The 20,087-nt window shown below is 43.6% G+C and overlaps 1 protein-coding gene across 1 annotated transcript in view; it reads left to right on the forward strand.

The window, feature by feature from the left end:
* The window catches only part of TRMT1L (tRNA methyltransferase 1L), a 61,095-nt gene that overhangs the window by 11,174 nt on the left and 29,834 nt on the right, over positions 1–20,087 (forward strand). Inside the window, exons 6-10 of the mRNA XM_075936762.2 lie at positions 7,823–7,952; positions 13,539–13,662; positions 14,669–14,748; positions 15,997–16,246; positions 19,502–19,714. Coding sequence (XP_075792877.2) covers positions 7,823–7,952; positions 13,539–13,662; positions 14,669–14,748; positions 15,997–16,246; positions 19,502–19,714 — 797 coding nt within the window. The remainder of the gene's footprint in view (positions 1–7,822; positions 7,953–13,538; positions 13,663–14,668; positions 14,749–15,996; positions 16,247–19,501; positions 19,715–20,087) is intronic.

The raw sequence follows: 20,087 nt of genomic DNA on the forward strand, positions 1-20,087 counted from the left end.
AGTTGGTGTGTCTGGGCTGGAGCAGCCTTTCACACACTGCACAGTGCGGGAGATTGCTCCAGCGCAGCCGGGCCTGCTGCACCATAGGTTATTCTGGCCAGGACGAGCCCACTGTGGGTGGGAGCCACCGGCCAAGCCAGGCCACCGCATCACAGGCAGAGAGCTACCACCGGTCACTTCCCTATCAGCAACCCCCAACCTCATTATCAGAAGCAAGCTCCTCACAGACCAGGATACACCAACTCAGAGTGGCACCAGATACTTGAATAATTGATGAAAAGCCTATCAACATATCTTTACTCCTACGATGATCCCTATCCCTTGCACACCCTGAAAAATCCCTGGGTCCTGCACATGCCTATCACTACATAGTGCACTAAATGTCTTAATAACAACCATATGAGTGAAACAAGACAATTGCTATGCTCTCAAATTAACTTGCACAGAAAAATGAAGAGAAACACTATCACATATGTGTGAATACTTTCCACAAAGTAATCAATCCGTATCCAATCACTATTCCTCATCCTCAAAGGAAACCTATATAACACCTTCAAAAAGTGAGCCTGGGAGCTTAAATTCATAATTTTGCTAGACACTAAATATCATGGATTGAATAAGGACACTGAATTTATTGTTTATTACAACAGTCTGTAACCCACTCACCCTCCTTTTTTGTTCTGTGACTATAGAGATAATAGAATCATTGGGTTGGAAGAATCTCAGGAGGTCATCTAGTTCAATTTACTGCTCAAAGCAGGACCAACCCCAACTAAATCATCCCAGGCAGGGCTTTGTCAAGCTGGGGCTTTAAAAACCTCTAGAGATGTCGATTCCACCACCTCACTAGGTAACCCATTCCAGTGCTTCACCACCCTCCTAGTGAAAATGTTTTTCCTAATTTCCAATGTAGACTTCCCCCACTGCAGTTTGCTCCTTGTTCTGTCATGTGTCACTATTGAGAACAGCCTCTTTGGAACCCCCCTTTCAGGTAGTTGAAGGCTGCTATCAAATTCCCCCTCATACTTCTCTTCTGTAAACTAAATAAACCCAAATCCCTTGGCCTCTTCTAATAACTCATGTGCTCCAGCTCCCTAATTATCTATCCACTAAACTTTCTCCAATGCGTGCACGTCCTTTCTATAATGGGGGGCCCAGATTCGATACAGTACTCCCAATATGGCCTCACTAGTGCCGAATAAAGGGAAATAATCACTTCCTTAGATATTCTGGCAATGTTCCTACTAATGCACCCCAATATGCCTTAAGCTTCCCTGGCTACAGTGGCACACTGTTGATTCATATCCAGCTTCTGATTCACTATAATCCCCAGGTCCTTTTCTGCTGAACTTCTGCTTAGCCAGTCAGTCTCCAGCCTGTAGCAGTGCTTGGGATTCTTCCATCCCAAGTTCAGGATTCTGCACTTATCCCCGTTGAACCTCATCAGATTTCTTTTCGCCCAATCCTCCAAATTGTCTAGGTCACTCTGGACCCTATCCCTGCTCTCCAGAACATCTACCTCTCCCCCTAGTTTTGTGGCTTAGTGTCATCTGTGAACTTGTTGAGGGTACAGTTCATCCCCTCATCCTGATCATTTAGGGTCTAAGGGTGAAAAACCCACTACAATCTACATATCCCACAGATTACAGCCAGAGATTATGCCACACACTCGCAAATGAACTATGGAACCACCTTACCAGCATTCTATACAACAAACAGAAAAAATCAAGGAGGAGCTCTCAACATAAGAAACTATCATAAAAAACCAAGCCTCCACAGACACGTAATCTTTTCCAGACTTTACTACATTCAGCAAACTACCTACAAGGACCACTTCATCTCCCTCCAGGAAAAAAAAAGGACAATAAGCTATCTAGACAACAAATGGTTAATCAGGGGGTGATAAGTGGGGAAGCTATCTTTGCAATGTGATTAGCCATTCATTGACTCATAAATAGCTATTCCCTCCCTCTCCCTCACCCCACCGTCTGTACTAAATCTGATTTGTCAGTTTAATAACGTGTTCACTTTTTTCACTGTATTTCTTTAGTATTCATTGTATTCCTTTGGTTATGCCAATGCTCTTCCAGAATATGATTTGAGGAAGTGGGTCTGGCCCACGAAAGCTCATCACCTATTAAACCATCTTGTTAGTCTTTAAAATGCTACATAGTTTTTCCTTTTGTTTTAGCAAGATCAGACTAACACAGCTACCTCTCTATTACTATTTAACTCCTCCCAGACACTCTACACCAAGGCGCAAATTCCTTCATTCACAACTGGCCTTAACACACTGGCAACCTGTGCATTGGCTACCACCTCCTATGCCAATGCGCCCATGTGGCCCAACTGGGACCCCTGGGCACCTTACATGGCTCAGCAGCAACAGAATCACCATGTTGCTCAGCTCCGGTCCAGGTCTACATTGACTGTGTCTTTTGATGTCTCAAGGGACCAGACAGATTTTGATCAGACACTAAGTGACGAGGAATCCACTACTTCCTCTGATCCACTTTCACAGATTTTTCCTTCCTCCTCAGGGGACACATTCATGCTTCCGCAAGTCCTATCTGGGGATGATTTTAAGGTCCTTGAGGTCTCATTAACCACATTGCCAGCAACCCAGCATAAACTCACAAGCATCCTCCATATTCTCCATCCATGAGGCTCGCTCTCCCCATGGACCCTGCCCTCATGGACCCAGCCAAGCAATTTTAGCAAACACCTGCCACCATTCACCCAATGGGCAAGAAGGTAGATAGGAAATATTATGTGGCTCCTCAGGGTGCTGAATTTTTATTCTCACATACTTCCCCCAACTCCATAGTAATTGACGCAGTAAATCAGAGGAGCAAGCAAAACACTGCCAAATCCACCCCTCCTGATAGAGAGTGGAAACATCTGGATATTATGGGTAAACGGTCATACTCCTCTGCCTCCCTACACCTACGTATCGCTAATTACACCATGATGCTGGCAAAATACACTCATCGCATATTTCAGCAAATTACAGACTTTATTCAATTCCTCCCAGAAGAAAAAATGAGAGCAAACACTAACGGGGGTCTCCTGATAGCCAGAACAGCTTTCCAAGCTGCTTTGGACTCAGCTGACACAGCCTTACAAAGCCCTTGCCATCTCTGTGGTGATGAGAAGAGCCTCCTAGGTCCACCTTTCTGGTTCCCAAAGGAGGTCCAAACGAAGATGGAAGAACTTCCGTTCAAGGGTCTGAAGTTCTTTGCTGATGGCACAGATGCTTCTTTACACTCCCTGAAAGACTTCAGGGCCACACTTAAAACGCTGGGCATCTAGGCTCCTGCACCAAAACGTAAACAAAACAAGCCTTATGTTCAGAGATACAGAGCTTCCCTCTTTGGTCATTCTCAAAGATAATACAACCCTAGAAAGTGCCAGCGTCAAGGGAGAAGGCAACAGCCAGCTGACCAACCAACTCCATCTCAATCCTCTAACTCTAGGCAAACATTTTGAAGATCGGGTCAAGAGCTGTCAGATTCGTCTTCTCTCACCCGAACCTCTGATTACCATAGTATCCAACCACAGATTTAGCTCCGTTTTACCATCAATGGTGCCTCATAACAACAGATAAATGGGTTCTGGACATGATAAAGTTCGGGTACTTCCTATCTCCTCCTAAAACCCAACCACCTGCCCTGTCCCTCTTCAGGGACCCATGTCAGGAGACTATTTTATGTCAAGAGATTGATCACTTGCTCCAGATCAATGCAATGGAAAGGGTATCACAACAATATCAAAACACTGGCTTCTGCTCCTGATATTTTCTCACATAGAAGTCAGGAAGCTGTAGACTTAACAGCTGTTAACCCTGTACCAACACTTCAACATGGTTACCCTCTCCACCATCATACCCTCCCTCAACAAAAACGACTGGCTGGCAACTCTCGACCTCCAAGATGCGTACAGGCAGTCCCCGAGTTACGTACAAGATAGGGACTGTAGGTTTGTTCTTAAGTTGAATCTGTATGTAAGTCGGAACTGGCGTCCAGAGTCAGCCGCTGCTGAAACTGACCGCCAGTTCTGACTTACATACAGATTCAACTTAAGAACCCCAAGCGTCCCCAAGTCAGCTGCTGCTGAAACTGATCAGCGGCTGATTCCAGGAAGCCTGGGGCAGAGCAACTCTGCCTCGGGCTTCCTGTAGTAGGCGCTGGTCAGTTTCAGCAGCGGCTGACTTGGGGACGCCTGGGGCAGAGCAGCTCGGGTGCTTCTGGCTTGGTCCAGTAGCGCAGCTGCTCCTCGGAGCTACTGGACCAACCCAGCAGCACCCCAGCTGCTCTGCCCCAGGCATCCTGATTCAGCCACTGCTGAAACTGATCAGCTGCTGCGGCTTCAGTCCTGGTGCCCCTGGTCTGCTGGAGACGGTCCCCAGCAGACCACAGGCACTGGGAGCGAAGCCGCAGCAGCGGCGGCTTTCCGCGCTTCTGAGGCTTTGCTCTGGCACCGGGGCAGACCAGGGGCACCGGGAGCAGCTTACGAACGGGGCTTTCTCGCCCTGGAGCTCGCAGGCAGCAATCCGCCACCTCGACCTCCGGGGAGAGAAAGCCCCGTAAGTCGGATCCGCGTAAGTCGGGGACTGCCTGTACTTCCATGTGCCCATACACCCTGTGCACAGAAAGTACCTAAGATTCACAGCAGGGAGACAGCATTTCAAGTATACAGTACTACCTTTCAGCCTATCCACAGCACCAAGGGTCTTTTCTTAGGTCTTGGCAGTTGTGGCGGCCCACCTGCAAAGACACGGTGTGTCAGTCTATCCATAGCTCAACAACTGCCTTATAAGGGGCAAGTCATTCCAAGAAACTCAGGACTCAGTCATGACCACCATGTCACTGTTCCATGCAGTTGGCCTCCAAATTAACGTCTCCAAATGCCAGCTCCAACCAACCCAAGTCCTAGAGTTTATAGGTTCTCAACTCAACTGCATCTGTGCTATTGCATTGTTACCCCATCAGAGGTTCCTCGCAATACTATAACTAGTACAACTTCATACCACGGCCCCACAGCTTCCTACGAAGGCATGTCTCTAGCTATTAGGCCGTACGGCAGCAGCGAGAACAGTTGTCCCACATGCCAGATTACACATGAGGCCTCTACAACACTGGCTGAGCACAGTATACAGACCTCAGATACATAGCCTTCACAAACTGGTCTCACTTCCGAACATGGTCAGATGCTCCTTCCAACGGTGGTCAGAAGCACAAAACATGCGCGCTGGGGTCCCCTTCCACAAGCAAGCCTCATCGTTCACTATCACCACAGATGCATCGCAACAGAGCTGGGGAAGCTCACCTGGGTACCCTCACAACACAAGCATGGTGCACTGACACAGAGACCACGATGCACATCAATGTGCTCAAATTCCGAGCAATATACTACACCTGCCGGCATTTTGTGAACTGTATTTCCAACTCCACTGTGCAGACCTTTACGGACAACCAAGGTGCAATGTTCTACATAAACAGGCTGGGAGGGGGCGAGTTCCTACCCCCTCTGCAGAGAGGCAGTCGGGTTATGGACTTGGTGCAACACTCACAATATAATGTTAATTGCCTCCCATCTCCCTTGCAAAGACAACATAACCGCAGACAATCTCAGCAGGAACTTTCCTGCGAACCATGAATGGGCACTAGACACCACCATTTTGCATCACATCTTTACACAGATCAACTTGTCTGCCACTAGTGCCAACAAAAAGTGTCCATGCTACTGTTCACGTGCTGGCATTGGAACACAATCCCTAGGAGACGCATTCACGGTATACTGTGGGACGACCCTCTTATGTGCCTTTTCCCTCATACTGCTTCTTCATCGAGTAGTCACTAAGAGGCACTTAGAGAATGCTATTGTCATACTGATAGCGCCAGACTGGCTGAGACAAACATGGTATACCTACCTACTGCAAATGTCAGCCGATCGCCCATGGCATCTCCCATGGCTCCCACATCTCCTCACTCAATGTCGTGGTTGCCTTCAGCATCCTCATCTCCACACCCTGAGCCTTCAGGCCTGGTTCCTCAATGGCTCACTTCACTAGAAACAGAATGCACAGATGAGGTCCAGCAGATCCTCTTTAGCAGTCAGAGAACATCCCTTCACAAAACTTAACCTGTACAAGTGGCGTCGATTCTCCATCTGGTCTCACCTCCACAACCTTGATGCATCTTCGGCTCCATTACCCGCAGTCCTGCAACACAACACAACTCAATAATTCAGGACTTTCACTCAGTTCCCTGAAGGTTCACCTCTCCGCCATAACTGTTTTACACTAGCCAATAGACAGTAAGTCGCTATTTACACATCCCTCGACCAAAAGGTTCCTCAAAGAATTGTAGAACATTTATCCACCAATCAAACCTCTGGCTCCAGCCTGGGACCTCAATTTGATTTTGAGGACCTTAACTCGTAAGCCGTTTGAGCGTATGGTGACCTGCTCTATGCTCTAAACCTCATTGCAGGAGGAATAACAGGTAGTTCGAACTAGGGCTTTATTTTGAACACCCGTTTCACTGCCACATGTAGACGCGGGCAGTTACTTTGGGCTTGTAAATTTCAAAAAATGGTGCCCGGCCGGAAAGATGCAAATCAAGTGTGGGATATTTAAATCCCGGGCTTGATTTGCAATTCCGAATGCCTACATTTGCAGCTCTAGTTCAAATTAGGCTGCAAGTGTAGACAAACCCCCAGGAACTCCCCCATCTCCTCCCATAGCAACTCAAAATGGATAGTTGAATGTGTAAGAATAGTATATTCAACCTTTGGTAAAGAGCGACCTGCACAACTTCATGCACATTCGACCAGGGCCATGGCAACATCCACAGCCTATGGATGGGGCATCTCCTGTCCAATATATGCAAATCGGCCACCAGGTCATCTCCTCATACATTTACAGCTCATTATGCTCTAGACTCCTGTGTGTCTAGAGAAACTGCATTGGACATACCATCCTTACAACGGTCCAAAAGGACACTACTCCATCCGAAGCTCCCACCTCCAAGGGATAAACTGCTTATAGTCACCTATGTTGGAGCACCCACAGGGACACTCCTCAAGGAAGAAGAGAGGGTTACTCATCCTCTGCAGTAACTGATGTTCTTCAAGATGGGTGTCCATGTGAGTGCCCCACCACCCACCGTTCCTCCCCTCTGCTTCAGTATTATTTCTATACTTTTCCAGAGCAGAGAAGGAACGGAGGAGATCGTATCTCGTGCATGCGCATTAGCCGCCTAGCGCATGTAACGCTTTTGCACATGTGTGAGCTAGCTGTCAAAGTCACTGCTAGTAAAATCTTCCAGCCACGCGTGCTGCGGCGCCAAAACAGAGGTGGAGCACCCACCTAAGGTGGAGCACCCACAGACACCCAGCTCAAAGAACGGCAGTTACTGCAGAGGGTGAGTAACCTTCTCTTCTTGTAAACTTCCTTCTTGTGTACAACTCACCACTTCTCCTTGAGTGGTGTCTTACAATGTGTGTTAATGACTTCTGCTAAACAATCTTTCCATCTTGAATTTAGCTGTGACATCAGGTCAGGTATACACTACAAACTTACGTCAGTATAACAACATAACTGGGGGTATGAAAATTCCACACCTCAGACATATTTATACCAACCTATCCCCCAATGTAGACAGCTATCATTTCCTGCAGAGGTTGATTAACTGTGCCGACAGGAGAAGTTCCTATGTGGTAGAATCTTCACTAAAGCACTATAGCAGCAAAGCTGCATTGTTGTTACTTCACTCTCTTTATTTCGCTGTATTTTAAAACTACACTGACTTTTTTATAGAGCTCTACAAAGATGGGAGCCCATTATCACTGCATCATTTGTTCCGCAACCATCACACGAAGGACGGACATGATAGGGCATATTAAGCGCCATGTGAATAAAGGAGAAACTGAGTCAAGATATACTGCAGGTAAATTTAATGTTCCTGACTTGTGTGTAAATGAATCCTTTATACATTGTATTCTGTCTTATAGCTGGACTATATAGTTGAGGGACTGTCCAAAGTAAGATAATACTAAAAAAAAAAAAAAGTTTCCTCAAAGTTAGAAGGAAATTTAAAACAAGAAATGTGTCCTTCATAATAAAGGTTGCCAAACCATTACTCACTGTTTTGCCTGTAATCCTAAAAGTTTAGCATGCTGAATTTGTAGTGTTTACTCTCTGCTGTGCCCTTCTGCTCTGCAACCTATATGTGTAGGCATTTGCTAGGTAAGACACAGGCATAAGAAAACTAGTAAAGCAAAGCTTTTACAGTCCTCAAGCGCAAAAGACAATAGTTCAGCTAAACAAGGCATAAGGCCCCAAAGCCTTGGCATATGCAGTTAACCAAGAGTAACCCTGCCTAGATCATAAGATACATCACAGAATGGAACACTGAATAAACTGCTGATAGGTAACCACAAGATGTTAATTTATACCAGGTAGGGATATTTAAGTTAGGAACATCAGCAGACATCTGAAATAAGAGAGCCATGGTAACTAATTGATGTATATGCTAATAAGCTTTAGGTAATCTTGGGGAGAAGGGCATCCTACATTGGTAAAGTAAGGAAACACAAAAAGAGAGACCCACATACTGAATGTGCATTTGGCACAGTGGCATCAATGTAATATTTTGTTAAAGTTATATCCCATTCCGTGTTCCTTGGGGAATGTAACTCTTGGGAGATGCCAAGATGGTCACCACTAGTAGTGGTGGTATTTGGTTTGGAGGTGTTTGACTTTGTGTTTGTAAAACTATTGAAAATTCAAAAGGGTTTTCTCAAGTGAGAGTTTTGCAACTATGCACATCAAGATTGCCATCAGAACAATCATTGTAATAATACTGGAACTGATCCTGCAACTAGAACCTACCAAACCTCACAGCATTGACTGGAAATTCTTAAGTAATTGATATAAATAATACACAATTATTAGATCAGGCAACAGCTCTGTTTTTGCCGATTAAAAAAATCATAATTTTGCAATTAATTTTATAACCTTAGGCATGTCCATATCCAACCTTTTCAAAAGAATGGTGCAAACAATGAGACACGGTACCAGTAAAACAAAATTGGTGTGGCTACTTTCATGCCTCCCTATTTTGGCAGCATTTATTTATTTTTAAAATCAGCCTCAAGTATCAATCAAGTTGAGATAAAAACAATTCAACATTTTAGTATTCTGTTTGAAGTACATAATCATGGAATATTGAAATCAGCTGACTTTCTTCAGTTCTACAGCATGTAGATAGAAGATTGCTCATTTATTTCAGTACATCGGAATCCTGTTACTAACCCCCCAAAATCATCTGCACTAATCTTTTGACCTGATAAGAACTAAACTGGAAAAGCTAATAATATTATTGGAAGGACTCTCTTTAAAAAAAAAAAAAAAAAAAAAAAAAAAAAAAAAAAAAGCTTAGCACAAGATTTCAAATACTTTCTGTGCAAGTTATTAACAGAGGAGGTTACTCACCTGTTACTGGAGATTCGAGATATGTGGTCCTATTTGTATTCCAAATGTGGGTGCATATGTGCTTCATTTACCAGAGATGGAAATTTTTCAGCAGCAATGTCCATTGATCCACCAGTCACCATGTGTTCTATGTAAGGATATAAGAGGCCGTATGGGGTGATTATTCCCCTTTATGCCCCTTGATTCAGTACTGGTGTGGCCTTATTTGGAGTACTGCATCCAATTCTGGGCCTCCCCATTACAGAAAGGATGTGGACACATTGGAAAGAGTCCAGTTTGCTGGAGCACATGACTTAGGATGAGAGGCTAAGGGATTTGGGCTTATTTAGTCTACAGAAGAGAAGGGGGCGGCGGGATTTGATAGAAGCCTTCAACTATCTGAAGGGGAGTTCCAAAGGGGGGGCCATTCTCAATGAGGACAGATGACAGAACAAGGCGCAATGGTCTCAAGTTGCAGTAAGGGAGGTCTAGGTTGGATATTAGGAGGTGGAGGTAGTCACATGTACCTGTGTGGAATGCATATGATTCTCCTGGATAGTGTCATGGTGGAATGTGTGTTGCATTCTGTAATAGAGATCAACTTGAAGATGCACTGCAAGAAGAGGGCCTGCCCTATTGACCATTCTACAATAACTGTGAAGAAGCTGAGGATTGTGCAGAAAGTTCAAGTGCTATCCAAGTAGAAGGCCAATTTCCTTGTGGACATGTAGGGAGTGGTGTGGGGGTTAGGATGGAAGACCAGGAGATCAGTGGACTGGTTGAGATGAAACTCAGAGACAGTCTTTTGGAGGAACTTATGGTGTAGAAACGGAGACACTCTGTGCTTATGGAAAACTTTATATGGATGGAAAGAAGTCAGCCATCACGGCTGCCAGTTTACTGACCTACTGGGCAGATGTGATGACGACCAAAAAGAAGACCTTCATGGATAGGTGGGCTAGGGACCATGCAGTCAGGGATTTGAATGGAGTCCAGGTGAAGGCAGACAACATGAGGTTAAGATCCCCGGAAGGAAGCAGGTCATCAAGCCTCTTAGCAGGTGGGTAAATATTGACCTGCCATCCATGGGAGGGAGGGAGGCGTTGAGTGTTGTGAGGAAGAGCTGAGCACAAGGCCCAAGTTCTTGAGCTCCAGAAGGTAGTCTAGGTTCACAGGCACAGACAGTATGGAGGAATGGTGTTGGTGGTGCACCCAGAAGCTGACGCCATCCTGTGTCCATTTTGTGGTGTAGCATGCCCTCAGACTTCTGCCTACTATATGTAAAAATACAGCAGGCAGGTGATGAGCAGGCATTGTCTACAAATGAGCCCCATGCAAAAATTAGGCCATCAGTTGGAGCAGGCCCAGGTTGGAATGGCAGATCCTGCCATGGGCAGGCTTGCCTGTATGAGTAGCTTGGGAAAACAAAACTGTCAGAGCCTGCACAGTGTCATCATGACCTAGCCCGATCTCAGCAGATCTTGCAGAAGATCTAGGAGAAGAGGGGTAATTGGTGGGAGGGACTCATACCAAAGTCCTTTGTGCCACAGAAAGTGGGTATCACCTTAGGGTCCTAACTGCTCCCTGCCCCTCCATCTCACAGAAGTGAAGCAGGAATTTACAGTTTGCAAGAGTAACAAAGGGATCCCACGGTGGGGGTTTCCCCAGGGCTAGCAGAGGTCACAGAACGTGTAATTGTGGAGCTCTCACTTGTGACTGAGGCACCAAAATTATTCTTAGTGCATCTGCTATGGAGTTCTGTGCCCCCTGTAGGTACACCGCCTGGGGTACAACATGATGGCAGAAACCTGAGTTCCAGAGGCGGATAGCCTCCATGTGAAGTCACATGTGGGTCACAGCCACTGGTGAAGTTGGACGCAGGACTGACGGCAGCTCAAAGTAGGACATAGAAACCAGTGGACATGTTGTTTGCCACTCTGAGGAGGGATGTATAGAGCACAAACTGGAGAGTGCTTACCTGACCAAGTAGCATCCACTGGCAGTCTGTTGGGAGTGTTGGTCTTCATAGCAGCTTCTGGGTTTGCTTCTGCTTTCCCTTGCCCCTGACTTAGGAGATGGCCCTGTAAGGTCATTGAATATCATCTCACCCAACCAAAGCCATCTAGGGGAGGAAATACAGTACAGCACAGCGGTCTGCTACAGAGCCTTGTTACCGTGTTCATGAGCATGTGTGCATCTGTGCTTGTGTGCCCTTTCATGTCTTGGTGCTGCCGACGGATCTAGGTATGAAGCTGAGGTCAGGGTGCTCACCACCAATGATGGTCATTGCACCACCAGCACAAATGGTCTGGACTCAGACATCACACAAGACTGCGGCGTTTCTACCATGAAGAGCTTGCAGAGGTACTGAAGATGTGTGGCAGGTCCTTGATGCGAAGAATGTGCAGATATTACAGCGGGTGACAAGGTATGTCTCACCCAGGCAGTAGAGACAGCACATGTGCTCATTGCTCTTGAAGAACAAGTGAGAGCACCAGGGGCAGTTCTTGACTCTGGAACATGGGACATAATTCCCCAAATCGGTCAGGACAGGCCCTATAAGGAGCTAGTGTAGACATTAATTCACTCAACTAATCTTTTTACAGAAATATGAAAAGAAAGCAAAATGCACTATCTACAAAGGGCCGTCATTCTCCTAAGAGTGCACGTCTGCAAAGAGAAGATCCTAAATCCAACCATGTGGTAAGAGGGAACTGAGGGCACATTGCCCTCCAGTAACCTCACATGGAGCATGTGGCGACACAAAGTGACTGTGTGGGTCAGTAGACACTGCTGTTCTAAAATTTCTGGCTCCAGTGCATGGCATGCATGCATATCTGCATTTGGAATACATATCGGGACCATCACTCGAAGAACAACACTTATTACTATTCTAACTGGTAGGATATGTGGTTCTGCTCCTCTGTCCTTTTCATCCAACTTTTATTCTGTCTTCTCTCTACCACTGCCATGTGAAGGGCACAAATTAAAGATAGCTCCCATTTTGCGGAAACCATATAAACAGGTTGTTGTAGAAAGTGAAACTGTCATTTGCCTTATCCCCACACATGAATATAGACACGCATACTCTTTTTCTTCACTTATGGGGAAAGGTGATCTAGTCAATTTCAGAAACCTGGGTTTTATTCTCAAATTCTCTATCTAGCCTTGGATAAATCACTCAATCTTCATTGGGTCACTTTCCCTCATCTGCAAAATGGAGATCATATTTCCACACCTGTGTAATTTTGAGATTGACAAATGGAAACTACAGTATAAATAGTAAAATCGCTTCATCTTTGACGAATTAAAACAATATCTTACATGTGTTGACATTTCATTTGTCCAAACCAGACCAAGGCAGCAGAGGGAGTTCACAGCAGATAGATATGTGTTCTCAACAATTCTCTTGTTAGTATGCTTTAATGGAATAGCAGTATTCTGTGTTTGAGCATGCAAAATAGAAAACCCATCTTCCATGATACTTCCAGAGAGGGTAGATCTGCAAGTTTCAGAGCATGTAGCCAGTTTTTTGCCTGTAGGAAAGGAGTGGTTTATTTCAGAAAATTATCCTGAATTTTTCAGGTAAAAATGAAGGTCTCTGAAATCCTGGACTGACTCGAATCCTCCTGTGGGTTTTTTTTAAGTTATCAAAAAGTGACTGGAGAACTATCACAAGCTCAGTGTCACTTTTAATATGAGAGAATGTATTTCCTGCACCATCTTGTACTATTCAACTTGGATAGTTATTAAAGGGGTGTATTCTAAGAGAGGAATTTGGTAGCCCTACTGTATGGTGACACTATGGTATTTTATAGGGTGTAAATCAGGGTAGAATTTGGCACCAGATTTGCTAATGTCCTGAATATAAATTAGCTATGGTCTCCATTCTTAGCACAGAATGGTAATCCCATGTTAACAGGATTCCATTATTATGTATCAGTGAGATTGGAGCTCTAATTATTTGAGAGATATTTTTAATTTTATAGATAAAATGTACTAGATTCTCACAAATGACCATTAATTCTCTCTCTCTCTCTCCCCCCCCATACATTTTTAGCCCCTGCTCCTAAGTCTTCTCATGAAGTGCTGAAAGAAGCAGACACGGATGTACAAGTTCTTCCAAACTACTCCACACCTCAGAAATCAGATTCTTATTTTAATCCCAAAATGAAACTCAACAGGTGAGAGGGGTAGTGGGAAGAGGTTGCAATAAAATGCTTTCACCTAAAAAAAATCCCAGTAAACATTCCACTATGATGTCTAGAAGATTAACATTTTTCAAGCAATAAAATAAGTTGCCCAATATAGGAAGGCTCCATGTTAATACTTTTCTAATTTTGCTCACTAAACTATCTTCCCTAATATAAGCAGCAATAGTTTTCAGAACAAAATACTCTAAAACAAAATGTGTGTGGAAGATGTTCTAGTTTCTAAGCCTAAGGAAATGAAGATGCTAGTTTTGCAGTAGTGTGGGAGTTTATGGAGAAAACCCCCCACAGATACCATATTTGAATACTCAGAAAACATATACAATGAAATGTTTTCCTGTGAGTTCTATGAGCATCCAGGGCAAGACACCACCTAATGCTCTCCTCCAGTACAACTGAAGCATGAGCGTACTCCATGCCTCTTACATCCTATGACTCCTTTTTACAGGTCCCACTTGGTTAGAGCAGATTCTTTCCTCTAGCTCCTCTGCACGTCACTCTTTTTAATGCCAGCGAACAGGGTCGTTGTTTCGTCCTTAGAAGAGTCATAGCCTCATCCCACTGCTACAACAACAAAGCCTGTTCCCTGAAACACTTGAAATTTAACTACCCTTCAGTAATTACTAGGGTCCTTCACCAGAAGGAACCTAGCAAAAGATAATTTTGTGTCTGGCTATTTTCAGACAGACAATAGTAGCAGTGAATGGTGGTTTAAAAAAAAATAGCAGTAATTTCCATGATCTATCTTTCATACCACCTTTTTGCCACAGTGTGAAGGATTCCATTCCAGTACAAACTCTTAGGACAGGTGTACACTATAGTCTTGTATCGGAATAATTCTGTCACTCAGCGATGTGAAAAATCCACATCTTTGAGTGACATACTGATCTAATCCTGGTATAGTCAGCACTATATCGGTGAAACAAGACTATGTGAAATACATACTCTAATCTTTACTGTACATCTTTTTATCTTCTAGGCAATTGATATTTTGTGCATTAGCTGTTTTGGCTGAAGAACGGAACCCTTTAGAATGTTTGGATGCATTTGGGGCCACTGGTAAATAAACAAACTTTTGGAATCTCATTTTAGTTTTTATAAATTGTAAAATAGAATGAAAAATTTAAAGAAAAACCTTCTTATGATTAATTGACATTGCATGTACCTGCCTAGGCAGACTCCTTTTGATTTCCGTGCGTTTCCTGTAGTTAAGTAGCTCAGGATTTGGCCATAGATGTGTAAAAAGACCATAGATATCTTTCAGTTGAAATTATTCATGTTCAAAGACAGAATTTTTACATTTTTAAAGCACATGAAATACCATGTAACTTAACTTGATGAGTTATGTCCAAGGCCCCATGTATTTTGATTCCATAGCTCTGGAATTTGGCTGCAAAATCAACCCCCTAGCCATAGAACATGCCAGTGAATCCAGGCTTTCATTTTAAAAATTATTACAGTCTTGTTGTATTTAATTTCTTGGTCAGGATTTTTCTTTATAATGTAGTGTTGTCTTTCTGAGTCTTCTGGATGAGAGAAATAGTGGATCAGAGAGATGTAATCTATCCCCATGATCTCAGGCAGATGTTAGTTCTAAAACCTAAAAGACAACAATTTGCTAAATGTACACTAACAATGCTCAGTAGTTAGTAACCTGCTAATGTGTTTGTTGCAAAGTTCCAAGACACACCAAAAGCCTTAACTACTTCCTATCCAGCTATCAAAACCCCAATATCTTTTACAATATAGGCACGTATTGTTATAAATATGGGCAGCAAATCAAAAATTTAAATTTTAGGGGTAGCATAAAATCAGTTTAGGATCAGACTAACAAGGATTTCTATATTATTTAAAATGTTAATTTTCATGTTTTGTGCAGTTAAAAAATTCACAATTTAAAAAACAATTTAAATTATCTTTAAATTTTTTAAAATTTATCTTACTCTGCTGGAGAAGTTCCTGTCTGCTGCATTAGAGGGCACAAGCCAAGGCCTTGCTCCATATTTGACGTCCAATTTGTTTCACAGTACACAGAGCTTTTTCATATCTATGGCACATATCCACTAGTGAGAACTGGGTAGACAAACCCTTATGCCCATACAGACTGTACTGAGTCTTCATGCAAATGCAGGAGTTTGCCAGCAGAATTTTTGCATGATGAATGCCAGAGTATGGATCACATTTCTGTATTGAGCCCACACAGGGTTTGATTGTGTTTTTATTGAAGTTAAGGGGATCAAGAGTCAGGTCTTTATATTCTAATGCATGCAGCCAACCTTAAAATTATGCATTTGTCTTTCTCCTCAGGTATAATGGGATTACAGTGGGCAAAGCACCTTGGAAATTCTGTGAAAGTTACAATTAATGATTTTAATGAAAATTCTGTGACAATGATTCAGGAAAACTGCCATTTAAACAAGATGAAGGTGGTGATGAACACTAAGGAAGAGGACGACTGTGAGGAAACTATGGACGAAGGAGAGGAAAATGTAGGCATCATTGAAGTGACAAAAATGGATGCTAATGTCATAATGCACTTGAGATCCTTTGATTTTATGTAAGTGAAGAGTGTTTGCTAATACAGGCTTATCTTTACTTTGTACTTTGATTTGACTTTAATTGAATTTTTCCCCTGTCATTATTTAGAGGAGTCTGAATGGTTGAGTCAACCAACAGCAATTGGTTGTTTATTAAAAGTTTGTGTAGCACCTGAAATCCTATGAAAATAAATGCTTAATTTAAAATCTTTAAAAAATAATCACTGGGAAAACATTTAAGCCTCCTGGCATCCAAAGTGGCGAATAAACACCTGGATAATATGTTAGATGCTGAGTTCTAGGTGGTCAGGCATGATGTTTGGAGCCATGGCTGAGAAGAAATACCAAGGTCAAAGCCAGCCACAGAGTTAGGACCAGACAGTGCTGAAATTGGGGTCTGTGGGTAGGCTGTGAATCAGAACTGATATCATGTATAGACAAGCCAAATCAAGAATATAGTTGGCATCTGGATGCAGGCAAAGGATGAAGCTGAGTTGGAGTCAGTCTAAGGGTCCGGAGGCAAAGACAGGACTGGAGCAAGGTCAGAGTAAGGTATGTGCGAGGCTGAAGTACACTGGGGCAAGGCTAGGGCAGAAACAGGAACCAGATTGAGGACAGGCTGGAAGCCTAACACTGCAAGTCAAAAGGCAGATTCCTGGCTGAGTAGTGCTGTTGCACAGAACAACCTGCTGCTCAGATATGGCCAGTGAAATACCCATGCTTGTGGATCATCTGACTCAGGCTCTGCACAAGGAGTGCAACATTGTAAGTGCTCAGACTTTGTTTCTGGGATGAGTCCCTGCAGCTGATTTGCTGCAGCATGCCTGAGTGATGAGCAGGTATCCTACTTTTCCAAGGCAACCACCCCTGAATTTGATAAAAATCAGTGTTTTTTCCAACGATTATAATGAAACACTAAACTATAATTTCCCTAACCACAATAGGGAGCCCATCCACCCAGGGCTGACAAGATGAACCTTGCCATGCAGAGCTTGGACTGTACGCCCTGGTTTGCTTAATATGGAGAAATGGATAATAGAGGTTCAGATAAACTGAGTTCTACTGCATATGTTTTTGATTTTCTGTAAAAACACAAATTCTGGATTTTTCCATAGTACAGAAATCTCTAGGATTTTGGGTGATGAGTTATTGCAGGTGCTGTTGAAGGGGAAAAACCATTGAAGGTGAGTGAGCATCCCTGGTTTGAGCTACAGGTTTGCTTCACAGTGTATATGAACATGTTAGGCCAAACTTGAGAATTTTGGATCTAATTTCATTGTTTGGGAAAATGAAATAAGAATCTTTTTTCTAAGATTTTAGCCAATGTGAAATTTATATTTGTGCATGCAGTTTTTAATAAGTCCATGTATTTATTGATCAGTGATTGTAATCTGTTCTAAAAGAGCATGGCTGGCTTAAATATAATCTAAGGCCAAAATATTTTAACTATAGTGCCCAAATGGAAGCACTAAATCCATATGTAGACATCAAAGTAAGTGATCTAATTCTTAAGAGTTGCTGAACATCTACAAACGAGCTGAGTGCAGAGGAAGTTGTGGGTACTTAGGTTTTCAAATAGGTGGCCTAATTTTCAGATTCTAACTTTAGATACCTACATTTGAAAATCTTGGCTTGTGTTTCCATTTTTATAAGTTTACTAGGGGGCTGCACTCACCAGCCCCCCTCTCTGTGGAGGTCGGCAGCCCGCTGGGGAGGGCTGGGCTGCACCAACCCCGGGCTCCCTGGGTCAAGGCTGTGCCGACCCTGGCTCCCGCCCACCCTGGGTTGAGGACCTGCCAGCCCCAGCTCATCCCCCTACTATTCCCCAGCTGCTGGGGAGGTCGGGGCCAAGCCCACAGCAGCCCTGGCTGTCCCTTCTCCCCCCGCCACCTGCACTGAGGAGGCTGCCCAGCTGAGGGTGGAGTGGCTGCTGGACACAGAGTGACATGATGACATCATTCTGTCGTCCCACAGGAAACTTTGTATATAAAAAGAGAGAGATTTGTTAATTTTGAAAAGCATGGCCGAATAAACATTGGTTTCTTGGCCAACATTCTTCTTAGTTCATTTATACAGTTTGCTAGGATGTAAGAGGGATTGTGCTGGATGTGTGATGACTATTGCATTATTCAGCATGTACTGCCTGCCCCCTCTTGTTGTTTTGTAGATTATGCGGGTATATTGGGGATATGGAAAGTGTGTTGTAAAATCAAATTGTATGTTTATTTTACTTCAAACATGGCTGAGTACTTTTTTTAATACAGGTTGAACCTGTCTAGTCCAGAACTCTCTGGTCCAGAAACATCCATTGTGTAGAATGATTTTAGGTATCTGACTGTCCTTTTTTCACAGGTGTGGCCAAGTTTCTTGTGGTCCTATAAAATTTATTTACCGCTACCAGTTCTAGCTCTCAGTTTTCTGTGCTTTTATTTAGCTCTAATTTACCCCTCTAAGCAGAGGAAGTGCTGGTAATGATGCTAGACCAGGGATGGGTAATAATTTTTTATAGGGGATCACACTAAGATTTTTTGAAAAGTGGTTGAGGGCTTCACTCTTCCATGGTATTAATGGATGGTCTGGGATGGAGGTAGGGTGCAGAAGGGAGCTTGGGGTAAGTGATTGGAGTGCAGGAGGGAGAATGGAGTCTGGGAGGGAGTTTGGGTGAATTAGTCAGTTGTGACCTAGGGCAGGGAACTGAGGTGCAGGTTTTGGTATGTGACCTAGGTTAGGAGGGGACTGTAATATCGGAGAGGGGGTATAGGTGCCTGTGGAGTAACAGAACAGGAGTGGGGGGCAAAGCGTTGGGGAAGGGAGGGGCTGGGCAGTTAGTAGCCAATCCAGCCTGCTTTCACAGCTTAAAATGTTTCTGCTTGCTCCGCCATACGCCTTATTCAAACAGGCAGCTCCCATTGGCGAGTTTGTCCAGATACTGGCTAATAGGATTGTACTGGGGGCGGGAGCAGCATCTGAATCTTCCCTCCTCACCTCCAGACTCAGAGAAAGTGCCCTGTAGCTGTGTTTTGGAGCAGTATGCGGGGCAAGCAGAGGAGCCTATGGTATGGCAGGCCAGATGCAGCCCACAGGCTGTATTTTGCCCAGGCCTGTGGTAGACAATATTGACCTCCCATGGTCCAGAAAATTCTCTGGTTCCGAATTGGTCAGATCCCCGAGGGTACTGGACTAAAGAAGTTCAACCTTTAGAGTTTTTTTTTCCCTTCGGTTTAAAAGCTAAGTAGTTGTGTAAACTGAGAGACAGCTGATTTTTTTGTTTTCAGACACTTGGACCCATTTGGAACAGCTGTGAACTACCTGGATTCTGCATTCAGAAATGTAAGAAATCTTGGAATAGTATCGGTGACATCCACAGACATCAGTTCTCTGTATGCAAAAGCTCAGCATGTGGCCCAGCGCCACTATGGCTGTAACGTTGTCAGAACGGAGTACTACAAGGAATTGGCAGCTAGAATAGTAGTTGCTGCTGTGGCAAGGTACTATTACAACTTATGAGTTGTCAGCTCTTAAACTCTGGTAGAAAAGGATTGCTAATTAACACTTTGTGATTGCTAAAGCAAGCTGTGTGTCTGCTTTTCAGAATTCCTTAAACTCTAGGCATTGAAATATCAACTTTATACTTGATTTCAAGTTCACCACAGAACAGTTTAAGAGTTTTAAAATGAAGTGTATGGCAAATGGGTACAGAATGTATTTTTAATCTTCATAAAGAAAAGATAATACAATGCAACTTGAATTTCTGAGGATTTTAAGTTCCTTTTTTTTATTTGGTGGCAATTTAATGGTACCTATGCCTTCATAAATACTTCAGAAATTATTAAAGAAATTAAATATCTTTTTAAAAAAATG

Source organism: Pelodiscus sinensis, chromosome 9 (genome assembly GCF_052426305.1).
Source record: "Pelodiscus sinensis isolate ZL-2025 chromosome 9, ASM5242630v1, whole genome shotgun sequence".
NCBI classification, from domain to species: Eukaryota; Metazoa; Chordata; order Testudines; family Trionychidae; genus Pelodiscus; species Pelodiscus sinensis.